This window comes from Furipterus horrens, unplaced genomic scaffold, assembly GCF_987537825.1.
Source record: "Furipterus horrens unplaced genomic scaffold, mFurHor1.1.pri manual_scaffold_2, whole genome shotgun sequence".
In the NCBI taxonomy this organism is placed as follows: domain Eukaryota; kingdom Metazoa; phylum Chordata; class Mammalia; order Chiroptera; family Furipteridae; genus Furipterus; species Furipterus horrens.
Genome location: NW_028327172.1, coordinates 45,234,985 through 45,259,931, shown reverse-complemented (window position 1 = coordinate 45,259,931; position 24,947 = coordinate 45,234,985). Strand labels below are relative to the sequence as shown.

Sequence of the window (24,947 nt, the reverse complement as noted above, 5' to 3'; positions counted from 1 at the left end):
CAGTAAAATGCATTTAAGGTTCCTCTGTGTCTTTTTATGACTTGATAACTCACTTCTTTTTAGTGACGAATAATATTCCGTTGTCTGGATATTTGACGGTTTATTTATACATTCACCTACTGAAGTATTATCCTTATTTTACAGATGATGAGACAAAAGGTAAGATCAAGTGACCTGCCCAAGCTCACATGTATAATACATGTCAGGTCTGAGACCAAAGCCTGTGATATAATCAGTGGTCTCTGAAGAAGGTTGTTTACACTGCTGGGGGTGTAGAAGATGAGTGTATATATATGAAGGGGGCTTAATGGCACTCTGTTTATTCACCTTTGTGTATTGTACTGTACTGCAGTTTTCATCTGATTAAGTTGATTTACAGATGATATTCTCTAATTAAAAGTAAACTATTTTGAAGTAACTAAGGATCAGGCAGTTGAAATTATTATTTGCTTGTTGATCTCTCACATTCCTGTTTCTGCTTTAAAGAAGGAACTGCTTTTACAGCTGTCTTGAGATCAAGTGGGCCGTTCAATCATGCTGACTAATCTAATACTTTTCTTATTGTTTAAAAACAAGAGCAACTAGCTTGTTTTCCCCCCAAGTAAAACCTTCCTGTCAGAGAGGTATACATTTCATACAAATAGTTATCAATTAATGTAAGTCTTGAAACATAACTAACAAAATATTGAAACACATTACAAATTCTACAATGTTTAGTGACTTTTTAATGTTTTAATAAGCCAAAACATATACATTTTGCTCTAAAAATTGATAAGCCATAATTTATGTTTTCTAACTGATGGTTAAATATTATAAAATAAACTTCCCCAAATTCAGTTTTTGCCAACAAATAATATTAATCTTTATTAGGCAATGACTGTAACACACAGTGGAAAAACATTGCTTTTCTTACTAATAGCTTCCGGCAATTTGGAAAGAAAATTTCACAAAATGTGAGGGAAAGGAAAAACACTCATAAAAGTATAACCATCATTTCTTGGTTAAACAATCTAGATTTGCAAAATGGAAAATGAAATAAAAGCTGTTAAAATAGTAGAGGTAAGCTAAGTAAGTGCTTTTTAATTATTAGGGTTTTCTCTTAAAGCTTGCATATAAAGTTCTTTGGGAATAAATGGAGGGACTCTACAGGAGAAACAAGACTGGAGGGGGAAAATTATTGATGTAAACTTGAAAATGATTAAATAACTGACATTTAATATTTAACACTGGCCTTATGCCTCCTAAAGGGAATATACCTTTTATTAAACAAACTTCCAAGTTATATACACATATTGGTACCAGCATTATATAAATTGGACATTTAATATTTCCTCTCTGTTTAAGTCCGACAAGATTTATACACATACTTGCTTTTATGAAATTGTCATAATATTCAGTGGAGAAGTAAGCATATTTCAGGCAGATGCTGTTATGTCTCATGTATATGAAAGCCAACACTGTGTTTTGTGTATGCGTAGTGAATTAACTTAAGATGATGCATCACAGTTCCAAGGAAACATCTTTTTTAATGTGTCTTAATGATTCTATTATAAGTGCTGCAATAGTAATGGTGCTTTTATTCTGAACCGAATAAAAGAAAGATATTGGAGAGTCTTTCTTAAAGAAAGAGAATAACCTTATGTAAAACTACTTTGAGAGTAGATATCTCCTGGGTACTAAAAAGAAAAGAATTCACTGTATGTGTAAGCATCAGCTTCAAAGAACAAATTGGATGCTTACAAGTTAAAATTTACTCCACCAGCCCATCTCCCACATTTCCCCTACTATTTTTTACACCACCTATTTTTCACCTAACTTATGCCAAGCCCTTTTTCCTTTCTCAGTTGGTCAAATTTATGTTTGCTTTTTTCAAATCTAGTTCTAATATAGGTATGTTTATTAAGATTCCTGACATATCTCACTTTAGGAGAGGGAGTGGTTTTCCTCTTTTCTTATACTTCTGCTAAACCTAATATTGTTTATATTATAATCCAACAACCTTTTCTGTAATTAAATAGCCTCCCCCTCCCACAGGATATACCATCATCCATCCAGTTGTATAAGGTCAAACTCCAAAGGATCATTTTTGTTCTCTCCATCCTTCTTACCTCTTCCATAGCTAGATAGACCATTCCAATCATGTCAGTTTTCCCTGCTGCATATTCTTGTACTGGTTTTCTATCTTAGTGTCTCCACCACAGAGGAAGATATTATTATTTCTTCCCCAACACTGTGATAGTCTTCTTTGGATCTGAAGAGTCTCTTATAGATAACATATAGTTGGGTAATTTTTAAAAATCTGTTGTGCCAATCTGTCTTTTGAATGGAGAGTTGCCATTTACATTTAAAGTAATTATTGATAAGGAGGTACTTCTGTCATGTTGAATTAGTGTCTCTTGTGTTGAGTATTTTTGCAGTGAAATGTTTTAATTTTCTTCTTATTTCCTTTTGTGTATATTGTATAGCTTTTTTCTTTGTGGTTACATTTAACATTCTAAAGTTCTGACACTCTGATTTGAATTTATACCAGCTTAACTTCAGAAGCATACAAAAACTCTAATCCTTTGCAATTTCATCTCCACCCTTGTTATTTATGGATGTCAATAATTACATCTTTGTATATTATGTGCCCAAAACCAAAAAGTTGGTTCTTATTGAATTAGTCAATACAACTAAACTAAAGTTAATAGTAATGCTAGCTTTTAGACTAACAATTTTTTAAAGTGTTATTCTCTTAAATTATGTAGAAAACAAAAAGTAGAGTTATAGACCACTTTCACAATAATACTAGCTTTTATAATTGCCCATATATTTACCTTTAGTGAGATCTTTATTTCTTCATACAGCTTCAGGTTATGTCTACGGTCCTTTCCTTGCACCCTGCTTTTCTTACAAAACAGGTATAGTGGTTATAAACTCCCTCAGCTTTTGTTTATCTGGAAATGCCCTAATTTCTCCCTCACTTTTGAAGGCCAGTTTTGCTGGATATAGTATTCTTAACTGACAGTTTCTTTTTTTTAGCACTTTGCATATTTGGGAAGGCACTGTCTTCTGCCCTCCCAAGTTTCTGTTGAGAAATTTGCTGATAATTTTACTGGTGAACCCTTGTATATGGCAATTTGCTTCTCTGATGCTACTTTCAAGATTTTCTTTTTGTCTCACTGTGGGTCTCTGTGTTCATCCTGCTTGGAATTCATTGAGCTTCTTGGCTGTTTATATTCTAGACAAGAAGACATTTATCAAATTTGATAATTATTTCTTCATATAATCTCTCAGTCTCTATCTCTCTCCTTCTTCTGGTATTCCCACGGTGCATATGTTGGTCCATTTGATGGTGTCCCAAAGGTTCCTTAGGCTCTGTTTACTTTTTTTCAGTGGAGAATAGGAGTGCAACCATGGCTGGCCACCTCTCTCTGCCTCCACCTTCTTGATCAGAAGCAGCAATCAGTGGTCAGAGCACAGATCTCTAATATTTGGAGGACAGGGCTCTTATTGCTCACCCTGCATGCAATCTGCTCCAGGCACAAGTGCTGCCTACCAATAGGCTGCGATGTGGGAGTTAATTAGTGTTGAGCTAAGTACAGAGATAGGCCAAAATTAACTTCATTTAATGTCCAAGCAATCTCCTGGAAGTTACAAGTCTTTAAGAGATTTTGGAGGTGCAGAATAGTCACATGACACAGATTCTGCCATTGCGTCTGTGGACTGGGTCAGGAGATAGATTCCTGGCACTTCCTGCTCCACCATCTTCCCAGGATCTTCTCATGCAGTAGTCTTCTAATTGGGGATATGTAACTCAGAAACAGGCAGGAGGAAGAGATACTTAGGGCAGTGAAAGATACTTCAAAACTTTCCTTAAGCATGGGGTGAAGTTCTCTATTACTATTAAAGTAATTTAATAATACTAAAGACAATCATTGTATAAATTACATCAGTTTGAGAATTGTCCAACTTATGCAGTAGACTTGTAAATTTTTGAATGTCATTTGCATAATGTTGAGAATTTCATGACAAAATATATAGTATAGAGATAATGTTTTCTATAATTTTATAGAGCCATCTGTATTTTGGGGGAAAGAAATGGATACAGAATAACCTGTTCAAGAGCCATGGAGCACACTCCCGCTCAGCTTGCTGATGTAAATGGTCAAAAGGTTAAGCCATCAGTCCATTTCCCAGTGTCTACTGAACAGTGGCTTTCTTTGTGTTGCTTCACTTGTTAGAGCAATATTGAGAGATAAAACAAAGCAGGTCTTACATGAGACACTAATGGCTTTTTTAAAAGTTGGAATGGGATGTTATTGGATGTCCCAAAGAATATATTGATAGTACCTTTTTATGGAAACCACTGTTCCAGAGTAAACTATATTTAGAAATCAAATCAACATTTTACATCAGTGATGCTCAGGTGAACATAAATACATTTGTATGTCTAGTGCACCAGTTTTAGAGAGTATTGTTGTGGGCTAGGGGAGTGATTTTAAAAACAAAAACACTTTTTGAAACAGCCATATGTTTATTTTCCTTAGCCACTTAATTGGGGTAGATTTTATATCTACATAAATAAATCTTTTATTTAAAAGATGTAGCTTTATGCATAACATAAAAGGGAAGCCAATTAAGTATAGAATGCTTTCGGAGGCATGAAATGCTATTTAGGACTTTTCCTATAATGGCCACAGAGTATTTCTTGAGCGTCCATGCAGATGAGATCTTGAACAGCTGCATGGAACACACAGAAGTCATGATTCCTGTCACTGTGAACTAACTTGAATAAAGTCTTTCATCTAAAGCTCTCACTGTTTGTCTATTTCTTGAATCCTTCATCTCATCTCTGAAGGGCTCATTCAGTTTAATACAGTTCAACTTTGTGGTGATGTAGAGCTCTAGGATTGCTGTTGTGACTTATAATGCACAAAAAAGGTAAGTTAAAAGTAATTTAAGAATTTTTTAAAGATTTAGATAAAGTCCATACTAAAATGGTGGGGTTTTGTTTTTTTTTTGCAAAGATTTAGAATAACTAGATTCTAAATTCAAATATAACTAGTTATATGATCTTAAGTAAATTCTATATCCTCTTAGTGTCCAATTTTTCTGTGGTTCTAACAAATCCTAACAGAGTGCAGAGGAAAAAAATCCTTTGAAATGCTTTTAAGTTTGTTTTATATAATTCAGCCCTGTTCATAATCTGAGGCTCATATCATATCTCATGTTCTGTATGATGTGTTCTTCAACCACTTTAGCAGTGATTAAACTGAAAAAAGTCACTATCAAATTATTTAGATGTAAAATTTTTTGTATAATAAGGAGGATCCTTTTCATTTTTAAAAGATTTTGTTTAGTTTTAGAGAGAGAGGAAAGGAGGGAAAAGAGAGGGAGACAAACATCAATGTGTGGTTGCGTCCCAAGGGGCCCCAACTGGAGACCTGGCCTGCAACCCAGGCATGTGCCCTGACTGGGAACCAAATCAATGACCCTTTGGTTCACAGGCTTGTGTTCAATCCACTGAGCCACACCAGCCAGGGCCCTTTTCATTTAAAAAAAAAAAAAGGATTTTATTTATTTATTTTTAGTGAGGGGGAGTGAGGGAGAGAAAGAGGGAGAGAAACATAGATCAGTTGTCTCTGGCACTCCTGCAGCTGGGAACCTGTCCCACAACCCAGGCATGTGCCCTGACAGGGAATTGAACCAGTGATTGGCCTCTTAAGTTTGCAGGCTGGTGCTCAGTCCGCTGAGCCACAGCTGCCAGAGCTCATTTATTTGTATTTTTAGGGGGAAAGTTTGGTGATTTATTCATTCATTTATTTATTTATTTGTTTATTTATTTATTTAATTTTATTGTTCAGTTACAGTTGTCCTAATCTCCCCACCCACTTGCTCTCCCCGCCCCAACAGAGCTCATTTAGGTATAATTTAAGAAAATATCAGGTGATCTTCCCCTCATCTCTGCACTTATATCACATATTGCCATTTATTTGGCAGTAACCTATATGCTGCCTCCCATTTTATGTTGCATACATATTCCTGCCTACATATTATGAGTTCTTTAAATTCAGGGAATATGACTCATTTGAACCTTCACAAAAATTAATATATAGTGCTAACGATTTGATTTTTTGTTGTTGTTGTTGTTGTTTTGGAGTATACATACATGTTCTCTCCCCGTAGTGGAGAATGTCAACTTTGACTTTAATTTTACCAAGGAAATTATTTCTTATATTAAAACTATCTGGTCATAATCTTAGAAATCTGCTGTGGTTCCCCCACCACCATTCCCCACCTTTAGCATATGAAAATTAGGATCCAGGAAAACTTTGACTCAAACATTTCTGACTGAGAATGGCAAAAATACTGAAGGAGTTTCAGTATTATACATTAGAAATAAAATAATGTAGGTGGCATTTATTTATGTAGTAAGTGAATATTATTGGCATCAACTAAATGTTAGGCTTTTTGCTGCTATAGCCTGAAGACATAGTGATTTTCTTTTAAAAAAAGGCAAGATTTCTACCTGATGGAGTTTATAGTTAGTAAACAGACAAAATAATATTTAAACCAAACAGTAACAGTGTGATAAGGATTGTGAAGGATTAGGGTGGTGTGAGAGAGAACTGGCTAGAAGGTGAGGTACTTTGTATATAGCAATTAGAAAAGGCCTCATAGAGAAAGACACAAAGTAAAACCCAAAGGATAAGGAAGTGTCTACGTTGTGGTCTCTGAGTATGGTTTTTCTCTGAAAGGACTCAGAATTTCTTGGAAAATTAGCTTACTGAAGATCTGGACTAGAAACTGCAAAAAAAAAAGAAACTATCGAAATCTGTTGGGATCACATGATAAGGGAGCCAACTTGGAGGGACTCCAACTGACCACAGGTGTTACAATTAGGACATGAAAAGGATAGTGACTGCAATAAATTGAAACATACCTTTTATCCAAAATATATTAGTTCATAATGTTACTTTAAAATTTTATTGTCCACCTTAGGACCAAAGTTGAGCAATGAAATATTTATCTTGCCTTTCCTCTGAGATAACCAAATTGTTCAAAAATAGATAGCTCTTTAAAAAGAATTTTAGCTAGTGAACGCAGAAAGAATGATAAACTTCTGTTTTAATGAAATGAAATACCTAGGCAATGAAACTTCTCACATTTTCATATATATTTTGAATATTTTTTGTGCTAGAAAAATTTAAAAATAAGTTTAAAGGAAGAACAGTGAGAATTCAGCAGGTAGGAATGGGAATGGTGGAAAGATGTTTCCCTCACATAGAAACAGCATAAACAAGATGTAGAAGTGAGAAAATACTGTACATATCCAGAGAAGACTTGGTAATTGGGTTCCCCAAAGTACAAGGTATGTAGGTGGTAGTAACGTGAATATGCAATTATATGTGAGTTCTCAGAATTCACAGTCCCTGGAAATAATGAAACTAAACTATTGCCAAGTTCAGAAGGAACTTGAGATTCAAAGGAGCTTCTCTACAGTTCCTGCTACCCTTTGGCTCATTGAAATGGTAACCAGAAGCATTCAACAATGGCTTTAATGAAACCAAATTGATTTGGCAACAGACCTTAGTAAAAAGGTATCATGTAGAGAAAGCAGCATTAAATTGACTTGGGCAACCTCTGCTTAAAATATGCAGTCTATTACTGTGATTGCACTTTATCTCAGCATTTTATTCATTTTTTAAAAATTTGTATGTATAGAAATGAGCATCCCAAAGTTAATGATTTCTAATCCATTACATTAGGCCCTGAAAAAGTGTTAGAGGACCAATATGTTCCCACCTAAAGGCAATATGTTCTGTGTTCACAGTGAGTAGTTTAAACCTCACTTGCCAACAAAATAGTCTCCTCTGTTCAAATCCTGACACCCGCCATACCTGTTATAGATAAATATTCTGTTTTGTTCAGGTTCATGTTGTATGGATAACAGTAAGTTGGTGGGCATATTTCCTTGTGAAACTAATTTTTTCATTTGAAGTGATTTGTGCCATAGTGTTTTTTAAGAAGTAAAAAAGCCCTTAAAATCTGTCTTGAAAAGTATCGGCGTGGAATAACACCAAGGTTTATTCATTGATTTTTTAAAAAATAAACAATGTATATATCTGTCTGCTTCAAATGTTATTACCATTCCTGGTATATGAAAATTTGGCTGCTGGAGTTTAGAAATGCAGTACATGTCACAGCAAAGGAATAGCGGGAAGCTGAGATGCCAAGCTGTGTAATCAGAGCCTTGTGGAGGTGGGCAGCTGTGTTCCCTGGGATATAACAGAGGTAGTGTGTTTTTATGGCTGGTCACATAGTTTGGTGAAGTAAAAAGCATATCGATTTTCAATTTTCTCATCCTTAATACTCGCCCTTTTCCTAAAAATGGAGACAAGAGAAGACTGTGACAATAATGAAATACTGTGTTCTAACATTCAACATTGATTTTTTAATTTCAGAATTAAGCTTATATTTGGGAAGATAGGATTTGCTAAGTACTGTATTTTAGGAAAAGAGTCTCCTTTCCAACACAATACCTATTTTATAAAAAAATATATGTATTTTTTAAACAGGGTATCCAGAAGTTGGCTAGTCAATATCTGAAGAGAGATTGGCCGGGAATAAAAGCTGATGATCGGAATGATTACAGGTAACATAATTAAGTAGTTCTTGCCTGTTTTCTTTAAAAAATGGTTTCACTGAGAGCCATGTCACATATAGATAATGTAGGCACTGATGTTTTTTAAATTGCTTCCTTTTTCTGCTGTTTTTAGACAATTTCAAAATTATCAAAAATGTTAATGTTTCACAACACATGTGAATAATCTATATAAAATAGATCATTTTATATGTCTTAGACTAAAATTACATTTGTTTAATTAATACCCACATAAGGAATTTAAAGAGTAGATGACAGTGAGACACAAATTATTTCCTCAGCAACCTATAGGTGAAACACATTGCAACAATAAGGCAACAAAATTGAAATAATGAAACCATGATCATTGATTCTTTATTCCAAAACAAATTCTAAATTTGTGAAGATGGGATTTTGTGAGCCTAGAGGAAAAGAATTTCTTAAGTTTGTTTGCTTGCTTTTAAAAATAAGATGTCCAGATTGATTGATTGATTGATTTAAAAAACAGGGCATCCAGAAATTGGGTAGTCAATATTCCACATATACACTTTAAAGAAAGTAGATGACAACAGAATATAAATTCTGTCCTCAGTAACCTACAGATATCTTTAAAGTACTTGTAATTTTGTTTAAAAGTTAATATTTTTTTATGAGGTTAATTTGGAAGTATTTATTGGCTTTTGTGCTCAAGACTGTCCATATTGTTGAGGGAACCAGGAGTCAAAGACATATTTCAGAGTTTGCCCTCTCATTGGCATTAAGACTAATGCCCATGAAACCATAGCAGAGAACCCAAGATAATTAAAAACTCATGTTGAAGTGTGTGGTTGGAAGTCTGTATATGAAATCATCAGATAATGATCTCATCCTCAGATAATTTCTTAATGAGCCTAGAAAACTGAAAGTACAGGAGAAACCCTAATAGTTCTTCACAATTGGAGGAATGATAACTTGGAAGGCAGCATGTTACTGTAAACAGTAGATTTGTATAGTTGCCATATAGAATAATAAAGGAAAACAGGAAAGTGAAAATAGAGGTTTTCTTGTGGACTTGTCAGTATCTACAAAATGACCCCATGAGGTACATACTTGTATAAATTATATAGATTATGTTCTTTTTATATACTGGGAAACTAAGCCTCAGGTTACATGCCTTACTCAAGATTACACAGCTATTTAAACACACAGTCATTTATTCTTTCATTCTTTAACCATGAGATAGATGTGTAATCTACTACATGCTAGCTATCAAGTAGACTTTAGGATTAGAGAGCCCAGTGGATATGGTACCTGTCCTAAGGAAGCTTACAGGAGAGAGCCACTATAAACAGTTGCAGTATGCAGTAGTAGCATAGGTACATTGGGACCACAGAGAAAAATTAAGCTTCTAGAGCTGAGTCTTAAGTGATGTTTTGCCAGGGTTGTTCAAAAGGCAGTCTAAGCAGGTGTAATTCTTTAAAGGTATGGAGGCATGAGAAAATATAAATGTTAGGTAACAATGAGCAGTTAAGTGTGGCTGGTGTGACATATGAGGGGGGACCCCAAAAAACCCAGAATTTATTTGTGAAGAAATTATGTATTTATTCTCACATGTTTAAATTTCAGTCACCTTCAAAGTACTCTCCATTTGATGCAATACACCTATTGAGATGTTTTTCCACTGCTCAAAACAGTTTTTGAACTTGTCGATTTTGATGCCTTTTAGCACTTCTGCTGGCTTTTGTTTTACCTTTCACATCAGCAAAACATTTTCTTTTGAGGACTTTTTCATTTGGGGAAACAAAAAAAAAGTTGCTCCTGGTGAGATCAGGTGAATAGGGAGGGTGGGGTACAGGGGTCATGCCATTTTTGGTGAAAAACTGCTGAGCACTCAGCACGGTGTGAGCAAGTGCACTCATAAATCACCCATTATGAATTGGGCAAATGTGTTGAAAGAATCTTCAAATAAAATTCACTGAAACCAAACAGTCTCTCACTACAGTGCCAGCTGGTACACAGATACAGATGGATTCCTAGAACACTCACTTAGCAAGGAAGCCTGTACTACAAAGGGCCCACCCTCCATAAGATAATTCTGGTTTTGGGGGGGTCCCTGTCTTGGAACGTGAGAGGAGTCATGGAAGGATACATAGGTAGGCATTATGAAGGACTTTGCATATCACGGAGTTTCTTTTTTTACTCAGAGCATAATAGAACCATTGAAGAATTTCCAAGAGAGGAATAACATGTTCATCTTCCCTTAGTGATAGTATGAAGGTGGATTAGAGGGATATAAGGAAGAATTTGGAAAGAATAGAATTACAGGAATTCCTCATCATCTCTCATTTGAACCATGAAAATTACAGTAGAAACTAGGTTGAGGGGGAGATTTCAGAGATACTTAGAAAACTGAAGCGAGAGGACTTGTGATTGATTTGACGGTTTTGTTTGTGTTTGTCAGATTTGTTCTGAGGCAAACTATAAATGGTTTTCTGTAACTACCAAACTATAAAGTAGTTTTCTCAGTATCTAAAAGAGCTCTTGGAACATAGAGAGCATTTGATCAATATTTGCTGGCTGAAGAATGAAGTAGAGGAGGAAGAGGAAGGACTATAGAGTGAGTGACTCCCAGGTTTTTTAACTTAGGCAACTGAGAGGGTGGTGGTACCGTTGGGGGAAAAGACAATATAGAAAGATCAGGATTGAGCGTAAGAATGGCAATTGTCTTTTTGTTTGTTTGTTTATTAGGAGTTTGTTTTCATTCTAGTTACTTTACATTTTCCTTTTAACTTATTTCTAGTTACTTTACATTTTCCTTTTAACTTATTTTTAAAAATAATTTATTTGTTTGTTTGTTTTATTTTTAGAGAGAGGGGAAAGGAGAAAGAGAGGGAGAGAAACATCACTGTGCGGTTGCCTCTCACGCATCTCTAACTGGGGACCTGACGTGCAACCTAGTCATGTGCCCTGACTGGGAATCGAACCAGCGACACTCCTTTTAACTTATTTTTGTATTTATATTTGTATTGGTAGCTTAAAACTTCTTATCCCAGAAATGCATGTGTGTGGCACATGCAACAGTATGAAGTGCAGCCCACACTTCTTTCCCAGGCTGCTTCACTCACATTCCCATTTCCCTAGAGCAGCTGCTGCTAAAAGCATACGGTCTTTCCCTCCATAGTTCCCTGTGTGATGCATGAACATACAGTTTTGCTGTTCTTAAAGGACTAGAAACATTATATACTTACGTTTCTGCAACTCCCCCCTGCTCACACACTCACTTAAGAAGTCTATTTTAGGTCTCCTTTTATGTCAGTAGTTCAGGTCCCACATGCTTTTTAATGGCTGTGTTAGGGCCATAGTATGAGGAAATTGTAGTTTTGCTGTTTCTCTGTTGGGGTTATTTGGTTTATTACTATTACAAATAATGCTTCAGTGGATAACTTGTGTATGCACATAATTATGTCTTTGTGGACTGTGAAAGCATATTTGTAGGGAAAGTTTGTAGAGGGGGAAGTGCTGGGTCAAACTGTTTATATATTTTAAATGTTGGTATAAATTATCCTTCATCAACTCCATATCAATATACAGGTTGTGGCAAAAGTAGGTTTAGAGTTGTGAGTATGCAAAATACAGAGTTTATTTTGCATTATTATTTGTTAATTATTGTACTATTTTCCATATGAACAACTGTAAACCTACTTTTGCCCCACCCTGTGTTTTACGTTTCTTGTAATTTGATTTGATATTGCTCATTCCTTTTAATTTTTTGCCAACAGGACATGTGATCAGTCTTCTAAAATTTTTGCTGGTATAATACATGCATCATTTAATGCCATTAAATCACCTTCAGCCCTGGCTGGTGTGGCTCAGTGGATTGAGTGCTGGTGTGAAAACCAAAGGATCGCCAGTTCAGTTCCCTGTCAGGGCACAGGCCCGGGTTGTGGGCCAGGCTCCCAGTTGGGGGCGCGTGAGAGGCAACCCACACTTGATATTTCTTTCCCTTTCTCCCTCCTTTCCCCTTTTTCTAAAAATAAATAAATAAAATCTTTATTAAAAAAATTAAGTAGTGGTCTTTAAAAAAAAAGCCCTTCATTTGCTTGGAAAGTGAACTTTTGTAACTCTGCTTTTTCTTGGGCCTTTTTTTAAAAAAGTCTTTGAGGACAGGTTTTCATTTCTGTCTCATTTGTTCAGGTGCTATAACAAACTTCCATAGACTGGGTGGCTTATAAATAACGAAAACTTATTTCTCACAGTTCTGTGGGCTGAAGTCCAAGAACAGGGTACCAGTGTGGTCAGATTTTAGTGAAGTTCTAGTGAGACTCCTCAACTTCTGGTTGCATCCTCACATGGGGCAAGGGGTTAGGGAGCTCTGTGGGACCTCTTACAAGGGCCCTAATCTGCTTTATGACCTAATCACTTCCCAAAAGCCTGACCTCCAATAACCATCACCCTTGGGGATTAGGATTTCTATGAATTATGGTAGACACAAACATTCAAACCATAGCAAGTTATTTCTATATAAATGTTTCTCAAAGTTCCCTCAGTTCTCTGGTGACTGTTTTAAGAACTCTTATCTATATCCCTATCTTTTAGTATTGCTCATATATTAGTAATGGTGATATGTTTTATTAACTCTTCATCTCCGAAAACCAAAAAGTCAGCTGCCTCAAACTCTTACTTCTCATCCTTTGTTTGTTTTTAAAGAAATGTTAAGTTGCTGCTTATGTGCTTGTAATCTGTCCCTTTCACATTTTCATTTGCTACAAAACCACCAACTATCTGTATGTCTTTGTAAAATAGGCCTACTTCTGTTTGAAAATCTATTGTTTCTTCTTACCAACAAGATGAAAAAAATTTTTTTTCTTACGATATTCAAAGCCATAAAGAAACATGGCTCCAAATTACCTTTCTCTTCTCATCTCTGGCCATGTCTCCTTTCATCCTTGGTTCCCAATCCCTGGGCACCTCCAGCTGCAGTTGTATTACAGCTCCCATCACACCTTAACTTCAGTCAGTCATCCTACCTGCCTTTACTTCTGTTACCTAGGCTCAGGATACTCTCCCTTCCTATCAAGAACAATAATACTTGAACACTTATTTATTAAACAGCATGCTTTTCCCTTGTTATCAGTTGCTGTATAAATTACTCTTCGGTTATGAACTTATCACATTTCTAGAGTCTTGATGTGCAGCGCTATATTCCTGGGCCTAGGTTTGAGATGGGAGGAGATGTGGAAAATCATTACCTAGAAGAGTGACAGAATAAGTGGATCGGGGGAATATAGTAGGGTTGCTGGGCAGTAGCACTGAGGTGCTGCTCGAATTTACTGACATCAATTTAGAGTGAGATGAAGCACAGCATGATTATGGTTTTCTCAGCAATGTTCTGCTGCATAGACATCTGTATGGTATACACAGAATTTGGGATTTAACCAATGTGGAAAATTATAGATTATAATGTTGAAAAGATAGGGGCAATAAGAGTATACGTATATAAGGGAGTGATTTTTAGTTGTGGACCATGAAGCCAGACAGGGGAAGGAATTGAGAAGGGAGATCATGACAGCTTTATGCGACTGTGGGACGGGGGAGGATCAAATGGATTGTGGGTTCTGACAGGGTTGAGTAATTGTTAGAATCAATACCCTAAAGGGAGTGAGGGGAAACAGGAAGCAGTGGTCAGAGAACAGATGATAAAATTGGAATTAGAGCAGAGGGATAGTTATTGGCAATGGCAAAGCCTAGGTTATGACCAGTGAAGTGCTATTTCCAGGTGGATAGATAGCCTTAGAAAAACTTCACAGCCTCTCTGCATCTTACTTTTCTCCTTTGCAAAATGGAGATAATACCTGTCTTACAAAGGTGTCACGAGGATTAATGATATGATAAATGTAAAATACATGGCATAGTGCCTAGCATGTGATGGGTTCTTAAAATAATTTTCCTTTCTTTCGTAATCTTGAGCCTCATTTCCTGACCTAAGCAGAATAGCAAAATACCTTTCCTTATGCTTTGAAATTACTTATATGAAGCCTAGTGAAATGAAAACAATTTTTAAAATCACTCTACAATTCATTATTGTTTTTCTCTAATCAGAATGGAAACACCACTAGCATTGGAACTACCACTGTTATGTTAACAAGAAGTACTTTTATTTTTACTACATCATTTGCATTTAATTGTTAAAATAGGCCTGTGAGTTACATGGTGTAGGTATTTTTGTTATTTCTTCATTTTCCAGTTGAGGAAATGAAAGTGTAGTGTAATGTGTTATATATTAATATATTTGTTAAACTAGAACTTGAACTCAGGTCTTCGACTGACTAGTAACTGAATTCTGTGTTATTCACGGTGTCTCATTGTTGAGAATATGATTCCCTACTGTAGATCTGCTAATCTTTAAAGATTTCTTTTTAAACTCTATAATAAAAAGATTTTTTTATTGTATAGTACTCATTTTACAGTAGTAAAATGAATTTGTACATTCATCCCTTCATTCATTTTTCATTCATCACATAATTATTGTAACATTTTTTGATGTTAGGTCATGTGCTAGGTCTTAGGAATACAATAGACATATACTCCTGCCTTCATGAAATGTTCACTATAGTGAGGATGGACTTTAAACAATTACATAAGTCTATTTATAATTGAAAGAAAAATCTTTAAGCCATGTGAACAAATAACAGAGGGACTTCATTGAGTCTGAGGGTTGGTTTGGTGGTGATCGTAAAAGACTTCCATAAGGAAGTTGCCTTTAAGATGAGATTTGAAGGATGAACAGCAGTCATCTAGGTCAGCGATTTTCAGCCTGTGTGCCACAACAATGTTTAAAACACGCAATACCTGACTATTTACTTAGTCAGCAGCACTGACGTCTTTTCCCTTAGATTGTCAAATAAAAATGACAGCAGCCAACACGAGAGCCATCTGGTGTGAATGAATCAATATTGTACCCTTTTTTCTTTTTTTTTTTTGTTAGATGACCAAAAAATATTTTCTCACTTTTATTATAATTTTAAAACATGTTTTAATATAAATTAATAGATTACAAAGCATGATACTGAGTTTTTCCTCAGTGGATTCTTTGAGAAAATCAGTTTGGACTGCTTAGGAGGGCCTGTGTGAGTTTACAGCCTGAGTTCCATTGGTTGTCATGGAGAACATGAATTTTTCTGTTTTTTTTTTTTTTTTTAAGATTTTATTTATTTGTTTTTAGGGAGATGGTAAGGAAGGGAGGGAGGGAGAAAGAGAGGAAGAGAAACATGAATGTATGGTTGCCTCTCGCACGCCCCCAACTGGGGACTTGGCCTGCAACTCAGGCATGTGCTCTGACTGGGAATCGAACTGGCAACCCTTTGGTTCACAGGCTGGTGCTCATTCCACTGAGCCACACCAGCCAGGGCGAATTTTTCTGTTCGTAAGTCCATCAGTGGTTTTATGCTGATAGTTTTTGCTGGCACACCACTGAATCTTTTTTCCAAAAGGAAAGTGATATATCTCTCTTTAAATAAATGAATATTTCCATTTAAACTGATTTTGTTGACATGTTACACAAACTAATTCTTCACACAAACTAATTGTTTCCTTGGCTGAAAAATAGTTTCAAGGTCTTTTTAGTCTAAGTAGGATGGGGACCCAGCTAATTTTTCTTTGTTTTTATACTGTCATCCATTGACTCCCACGTAGCATTTTATGTAGCACATGGGCCTGTACATTGCTATGGTAGAAAATCCACATGACACATTAGAGGGAATTTCAGGAGATGAATATTATAATCTATCAGTGCAAGTATCTCATTTTAAAAAAACAATGTACCATTCATTGTTGTGGTAAGTTGTAAAATATATTTATAACTAGTGTTGGGGCATATTAGAACTGGCTAAGGCATTTAGCAAAGTAAAAGAAAAGGTTTGAAAAGGAAGTTGGCTACAAAAAAAGCAAAGATGAATAATTCTTTGACTTTACCAAGAGATTGCTGAGCACATTTATCAAGCAAAGGTGATGGGATTTGCTTGGAGTGACTCCAAGCCAAAAAGTGAGGCTGGCTAAGCATTATTACAACAGAGAAAGAGATATAGAACAATGATACCATAGACTTCTTTTGTCAGACAAATAGATTTCTCCAGCACATATGCAATTGTTCATGATTCCAGCCCCCCAGCCATATCAGTTTATGTAAAAGAGTAACATGATGTAGTTCAAAGAGAATGTACTTTAGAGGTACCCAACGTTTATCTGTGTGACTTATTTCTCTAAATCTCTCTTAGCCTTAGTTACCCATAATGACACTTGATATTCATAATGATGACCCTGAGACCGTGAAAGGCCTGTACAGTCTTATTCACTGATTTTTGTAGTGTTAGTTTTGTCTAGAATTATAATCCTTGTGTCACTTCACACGAGTAACCTGAATTACCTAATCAAAGCAGCCAATTCCTAAGCTATAGAGAAATAGAGTATATACTATTTCTACTTATGTATGCTAAAAATATTGCTACCTATAAACCAGTATAAATACACTTTTAAGTATAAAGACAACATTCGTTCTATTTGTCAGTATTAGCCAGTAAGCAAAAGGTTAGCCAACTTTTTTTTTCCCCTACCTAATACTTTTCTGTCCCTCTTTGAACTTAGGAGCATGTATCCTGTGTGGAAATCTTTTCTCGAGGGAACAATGCAGGTAGCCCAGTCTCGGATCAATATATGTGAAAATTATAAAAACTTCATTTCTGAGCCTGCAAGGACAGTGAGAAGCTTAAAAGAACAGCAACTAAAAAGGGTATTGTTTCTATTTGTTCTTTTTTTATATGCATTTTAATATCTCAGTGTTACATTTGTAATCTGCAAGACTATATTAAATTGCATTTACTACTTGAAGCTTTTCTATTTGTTCACAATTGATTCTGATTTCAACATAGATTTTCTGATTACAAGATGTACCCTCTAACTACTGTATTTTATTAACTGACAATGGTGAGTGTTATTACTCTGTGGACATTCTGAGAGCTCTGTAAACACTTAACAAATATTAATTTTCAACTTAACTCAAGTAAATTGATCTTAGTTTCATAATGTTGGTATAGTTTGGTATATATTTAAATAGTTACAATGTTATTAATCTCACTGAGTCTTAAAAAATTGATCATAGCTTCAGCTTGAGCCATGTTACGTAAAGGAAGTTGACACATTTTGATAAAATATAAAATTATTACCAAAAATGATGTACTCTAAAGTTTGATTATATACTTTATGTAAAAGTAAAAGTTTTCAAGTAGGTTTTTCTTTGATTATACAGAAATTAAAAATTCACAGAAAAATCATTTTTAAATGTGACTTTTATGAAAAGCTTGCTATTGGAAGTGATTGAACTGTGTCCTTTTTTGGAAGTAGAGTTACAAAAATAGAGATTATGATGACACCTAATAAGTAATTAAATTTCTCTTATGGAAGTATTAATACTTTAGAAAATATTGAGGTGATTATATAAGGAAAGAATATTTCAGAAGCCATCCAGTATGCTTCTAATTGTCATTTAGATTTTCAGAACTTTTGTACAAACAAAAAACAAAAAAACTAATCTTTTTTGTCAAAGATAATTTTAGTAGCATAAAATTAGTATGTCAAGTGTATATTGTGTGTATAAAATTTTGATCTCTTTTGAGTACTCAGATAATATCAGTTTTAACATCCTTGTATAAGAATGCCTTTGTTTTATCTTTGGTCAAATACTTCTTTCAAAATAAACATGGTGAATAAATTATGTGACCACTGACTAAACAATGCTTCTGATTTAGAAGAAAATATTTTGTGTGTGTGTATATCTGTATATCCATTTGTGCATGCTGAGAGAAGACAGAAAATTAATACTAGTGTAACTTCCTAACCAAAAATACTGCGTTTCAGACAGCGGGTGCATTCACCAAATCTAATTGAATTACTGGTATGTTCCACCTCTTTCACAATCAGTGTATTTTGAAAGAGTTTATTACTTGTACATTTTTCCTTCAGTGGTAGAATAGTCTCTGACCTGAATTTAACCAACATTCCTGAGCAAAGAATGTCTGGTGAGATTTGACAAGCCCTTGTATGTGAATTAACTTGTTTTATATTACAACTGATAATGATGTTTATGTTTCATCTAAGCAATTGTTAAACATTAGGTTCATATTGGACATATCTGTCAGGACTCTGATTACAAATGACACAAACGTACTTTAAATTGGTTTAAGTCAAGAAGAGACTGTTTTAGCTTGTAAATTTCAGAATCCAGGCAAGGATGGATCCAGGTGCTCAAATAATGGTGTTAGAATTCAGTTTTTCTTCCCTTCCGTTAGCTCTGCTTTTTCCAGTGGCTTCATTCTTTAGCACCTCTGTCCATACAGTGGCCCCAAAGTGCCAGATTTACAAATCTTACAGCTAACCCTTCCATGCTTTCTAGTTTTCCCAGTAGTTGGTAGTTTCCCAACAAAACTACCTGAATTGAAACTCATTGGATTATCTTGGGTCACACTATCCCACGCCCCCACCCCACTAGTCAGGGGTTAAAATCCTCATGCAAACTACATGGACTAAAATGGGGAAAGAGATTCTTCAAGGAAAAATGGAGATGGGTTTCCAAAGAAGCAGCAAGCAAAAGCAGCAGATGGCCGCTGCGATTGGCTTCTCCAATTGTGCCTCCCAAACTTTACAACAAACTATAGGCTGAATAAACCATCTATTCTTTTTCCTCTTCTTCTAAGGCTCTGCCCCCATTTTTTGGTCTTTTTTTGAATTTTTTTAAAAAATATTTTATTGTGATAAGAACACTTAGCATGAGATTTACCCTTTTAAGAGACTTTTAACTGTGCGATACAGTATTGTCTATAGACACAATGTTGTACAGCCGACCTCTAGAATTTACTCGTTTTGCACAGCTGAGATTTTATACCTGTTGACTAGCAACTCCCTCTTTCTTTTTCTCCCAGTCCCTGCCAACCACATTCCTCTTCTTGCTTCCATAAGGTTGACTATTTTATGAGACTGATATACTACCTACAGTGCTAACGAGGCACCTAAGATTGACTATTTTAGATACTTCATGTTAAGTGGAATCATGTGGTATTTGTCCTATGACTGGCTCATTTCACAACATACTATCCTCCAGGTTCCTCCATGTTGTTGCATATTGTAGGATTTCCTTCTTTTTTAAGGCTGAATAGTATTTCATTGTATGTATATGCTGCATACTTTTTTACACATTCATATGTTGATGGACATTTTGGTTGTTTCTACATTTTAGTTTCTGTGAATAGTGCTGCAGTGAATGTGGGGGTGCTGATATATCTCTTCTACATTCTGATTTTAGTTCTTTTGGATAGATATCCCAAATTGGGATTGCTGGATTATAGGATAGTTTCTGTTTTAATTTTTTGAGGAACCTCTATGCTGTTTTCCATAGCAGCTGCATTATCTTACGTTCCCATCAACAGTGCACAAGGGTTCCAATTTCTCCACAACCCTGCCAACACTTACTTTTTGTTTTTGTTATTTTTGTTTTTGTTTTTAAATAACCATCTTGCTCCTGCTGGTGTGGCTCAGTTGATTGGAGCATAGTCCATGGACCCAGGGGTCATGGTCAGGGCATAAGCCTGGGTTGTGGGTTCAGTACCCAGTCAGGGCAAATATGAGAGGCAACTGATCAGTGTTTTTCTCTCACATAAATGTTTTCCTCTCTCTCTTCCTCCTTTCCCCTCTCCCTAAAATCAATAAGCATGTCCTCAAGTGAGGATAAAATTTTAAAAATAATAATAACCATCCTAACAGGTGAGAGGTAATATGTCATTGTGATTTTAATTTACATTTTCCTGATGATTTGTGATGTTTGACAATCTTAGTTTTTATTATCAGTTTTCTTCACTATTAGCTTTTTAGTTTTATAATCTTTTTTAAAGTATATTTTATTGATTATACTGTTACAGTAGTCCCAATTTTTCCCATTTGCTCCCCTCCACCCAGTATGCCCCTTGCCTCCAGCAACTCCTCCCCCCCCTTTGTTCATGTCCATGGGTTGTGCATATAAGTTCTTTGGCTTCACCCTTTCCCATATTATTCTTACCATTCCCCTGTCTATTTTGTACCAACCAATTATGCTTCTTAATCCCTGCCCCATTTCCCCATTTCTTCCCCTTCCCCTTCCCAGCTGATAACCCTCCAAATGATCCCCATACCTATAATTCTCTTCCTATTTTGGTTGTTTGCTTAGTTTGTTTTTGTTTTTATTTTTTAGATTCTGTTGTTGATAGTTGTGAGTTAGTTGTTATTTTAATGTTCATAGTTTTGATCTTTTTTAAAAATAAGTTTCTTTAACATTTCATATAATAAGGGCTTGGTGATGATGAATTCCTTTACCTTTACCTTGTCTGGGAAGCACTTTTATCTGCCCTTCCATTCTAAATGATAGCTTTGCTGGATAGAGTAGTCTGGTTGTAGGTCCTTGCTTTTCATCACTTTGAATACTTCTTGCCAGTCTCTTCTTGCCTGCAAAGTTTCTCTTCTTTTCTCTTGCTGCTTTTAAGATTCTATCTTTAACCTTTGGCATTTTAACTATGAGGTGACTTGGTTTGGCCCTCTTTGGGTCTACCTTATTTGGGACTCTCTATGCTTTCTGGACTTGTATGTCTATTTCCTTCACCAAATTTGGGAAGTTTTCCTTCATTATTTTTTCACGTAAGCTTTCAATTTCTTGCTTTTTCTCTTCTGGCACCCCTATGATTCAGATGTTGGCACTTTTAAAGTTGTCCCAGAGGTTCCCAAGCCTCTCCTCATTTTTTTCAATTCTTGTTTCCTCATTCTGTACTGGTCGGCTGTTTTTTTCTTCCTTATGTTTCAAATCATTGATTTGAACCCCGGTTTCCTTCTCTTCACCATTGGTTTTGTGTGGATTATCCTTCGTTTCACTAAGCATAGCCTTCACTTCTTCCCTAATACATTTGCCGTACTCAAGCATATCTGTCAAGCCTGTGAGCATCTTTATCAGCAGTGTTTTGAGTTCTGTGTCTGTTAGGTTGACTATCTCCTCATCTATTAGGTTGGCTATCTCCTCGCCACTTAGTTCTCCCACTGGAACCTTGATCCATTCCCCATTTTGGGCCCTACTTCTCTGTCTCCTCATCTTGACATGCTCCTGTGTTTGTTTGCCTCTGTGTCTTAGGTAGAGCCGTCAGTTCTGTTACTTTGTAAGGGGCAGAGCCTTACGTATTCGTTAGTATGGGTGACCTGTTTCACCATGTTGTGGCGCTATGTGTGGTGGAGGGCTCAGAGAGGGAACAATGCCACTTGCTCAGCACTTGCCCCTTTTCCAGGCACTTCTCCCACTTTCATATGGGACTAGCACCTCTCTAGCTCTTGCCCTGGCTGTCATTCCCAGAGTGGGTGAGTCTGCAGACGTTCTAGGACCGTGAGGGCCCTTTAAACAAGCAGACTGTACTGAGAGACCGGTAGTTTCTGCTTCCGCCCCAAACACCACTGGTTTGCACAATCAGAAGCAATGAGGCTTTATTTTCCCCTGCACTGGGACCACGAGCTTCACGGTCTGAACAGGAGCTGGGAATGCTCCCCAGGTGTCCCTCCCCACTTTTTAAAATGTGTTACTGTGCTTTCCGCCAGCCTGCTGCTGCTACCGTTGCCACCACCACCGCTACCACACTGCATCCTTTCCTTCCTGGCTCCACCCCTCCTACCTGTCTGGATGAGTATTTCTTCTTTATATCTTTGTTTGTTGGACTTCCATGCAACTTGATTTTCTGGAACTTCTGGTTGTCTCTAGTTTTGAGGTAGTTGTATTCCTTCTTAGTTGTAAAGGGAGACCCAGTATGTCTGTCTAGGCCTCCATCTTGGCCAGAAGTCCCACAGGCGACATATTACTTCTTTATGTCTTTGTTTGTTGGACTTCCATGCAGTTCGATTTTCTGGTAGTTCTGGTTGATTTTAGTTTTGAGGTAGTCGTATTCCTTCTTAGTTTTATAATCTTATATTATTATTTTAGTAATTACCTTAGAGATTCCAATGTGCCTCCCTGACTTATTATAGTTTACCTTGAATTGGCGGTTTTACTATTCCTCAGACTTTACTCTAAATTAACTTATTACCTCAATAACAATATAAAAATCAGGGAATCACCAGGTTGGGTTGAACCTTGTTAGCTATGTTGGTGGAGACTCAGATATGGTGCCTGCCTGCTGGCTCTGTGGGAAGAGGGCTCAGAAAAGAAACAGTGGCCTCTACCAGTCTGTCTGGGAGAAAGCTGCCCCCCAGCTCTTACCCCAAAACAAACAGTTCAGTGCCTCCCTTATATCCCTGGTACCCTTTGAGCTGCTGCCCAGTGCTGGAGCTCAGAGCAACTGGGTCTGAGTAAGTCATTGCATTTGCCCTTTAAGAGGAACTGCCTGGAACTCTAGAAGCCCTCTGTCTCACACAGCTCCTGCTGGTTGTCACAGCCAGAAGTTATAGGGACTTTCCTTCCTGGCACTGGAACTTTCCCCAGCTAGGGGTTGCGACATATGGGGCAGAGCTCTTGCTCCTTAAGAGAGACCTCAGAAGTTGAGATATTTCTCCTGGTTTTTAACTGCCAGATGTGGGTGTATGACCAGCCTTTTCAGCATCCCTGCCCCTCCTACCAATCTTGATGTAGCCTTTTCTTTTTCTTTTTTTAAATATTCACTTGAGGACAGGCTTTCTTTGATTTTAGAGAAAGAGGAAGGTAGAGGGTGGGAGAACCCCAACCAGGGATCGAACATGCAACCTTCTGGTCTACGGGATGACACTTGAACCAGCAGAGCCTCCCGGCCAGGGCTAAGGCTTTTACTTTATATGTTTAGTTATAAGACTTCTGTTCTGCTACATTTCAGGTGATTCCGAATGATGTTTGTTCTGTAATTTAGTTGTAATTTTGATGTGACTGTCAGAGGTTCCAAGTACCACATTCACCTGTGCCACCATCTTGACTAGAGCTACTCATAGTTCTATAAAGCTTTTATGCTTATTTTTTAATTTCTGAATGACTTTTATTTATTGTGCTTTTTTTAATTATACCTCTTTTTAATCATGCCACTAAATCTGCAATTAAAGTTAACTATTTTCTTTTAAGTTTTTTTCTTAGTATAAATTTCCAGGACGTGACTACTGGGTCAGAGAACCTCCTAGTTTATAGGACTTTGATGTATTGGCCCAAATTACTTTTATTTTTATTCCTGCCTTCAAGTTATCAGCAAGTCTGTCTGTCCTATCTATCCATCTCTCTCTCTCTCTCTCTCTCTCTCTCTCTACTATTTCTGTGTCATACTCAGAGATCATACTTTTAATTTCTTCACTAGGATCTGAATTATAATATTCAAGTCTGTCATCACTTTGTATTATCCCTTAGCATTAATGTAAACTTATACACTGATTTCTGTGTCTGCTTAGTGCTGATAACTCATGGAGAGGGGCTGGGCATATATCACACCAAGGCATTTCTTAACATCGGCAATATTAAGCTTCTTTTTAAGTATATAACTTAGTCCACCCCAGAAAAGTGGATTCCTACAGAAGAAATTTATTTTTAAAATTGGAAAGAAAATCCTAGGTAATCTTTTCCTTTGCACATTAAGTTTGATGACTTTTTTAAATAAATATTTTTGGTATTTTGTTACATGGAGAGCACTTTCCTTTAAAGAAGAACCCTAATTAGTCTGACTTGAAATAGTCCACTTGGGTGATGGAAAGCATTTGGTTGTAGGTTTACTGAATGCCGGGGAAGAAAGGATCACAAGAGATCTCTTCTGTGTAAACATAAGCTATCTCTAATATTTTGATAAACAGTATCTTAGAATCTTATATAAAGGAAAAGAAGAAAGTAGGAATAGTCAACGAAAGTTTTCTTGTAAGATTTTTTTGAGAAATGTTTTTAAGATATGAACTGTCACAATGCATCATCTGTATATTGCATTGTGTGCTCACCACCCGAAGTTTAGTCTCCTTCTGTCATTATATATTTGGCCTCCTTTACCTTCTTCATCCTCCCCCAATCCTATTCCCCTCTGGTAACTACCATACTGTTGTCTGTGAGTTTCTTTGTTTTGTTTGTTCATTTGTCGCTTTCTTTTATATCCCACATATAAGTAAAATATTATGATTCTTGTCCTTTTCTGTCTGGCTTATTTTGCTTAGCATGACATGCTCAGGATCCATCCATGTTGTCTCAAATGGCAATATTTTATCCTTTCTTATGGCTGAGTAGATATATGTACCACATGCGGTTTTTTCAGTCATTCATTGCAGGACACTTAGGTTGTTTCCGTGTCTTGGCTACTGTGAATAA

The 24,947-nt window shown here is 36.3% G+C and overlaps 1 protein-coding gene across 1 annotated transcript in view; it reads left to right on the top strand.

Annotated features, from left to right (window-relative positions):
• The window catches only part of FCHSD2 (FCH and double SH3 domains 2), a 219,782-nt gene that overhangs the window by 92,154 nt on the left and 102,681 nt on the right, over positions 1 to 24,947 (top strand). Inside the window, exons 4-5 of the mRNA XM_090265153.1 lie at positions 8,562 to 8,638; positions 17,246 to 17,390. Of these exons, the coding sequence (XP_090121279.1) occupies positions 8,562 to 8,638; positions 17,246 to 17,390 (222 nt within the window). The remainder of the gene's footprint in view (positions 1 to 8,561; positions 8,639 to 17,245; positions 17,391 to 24,947) is intronic.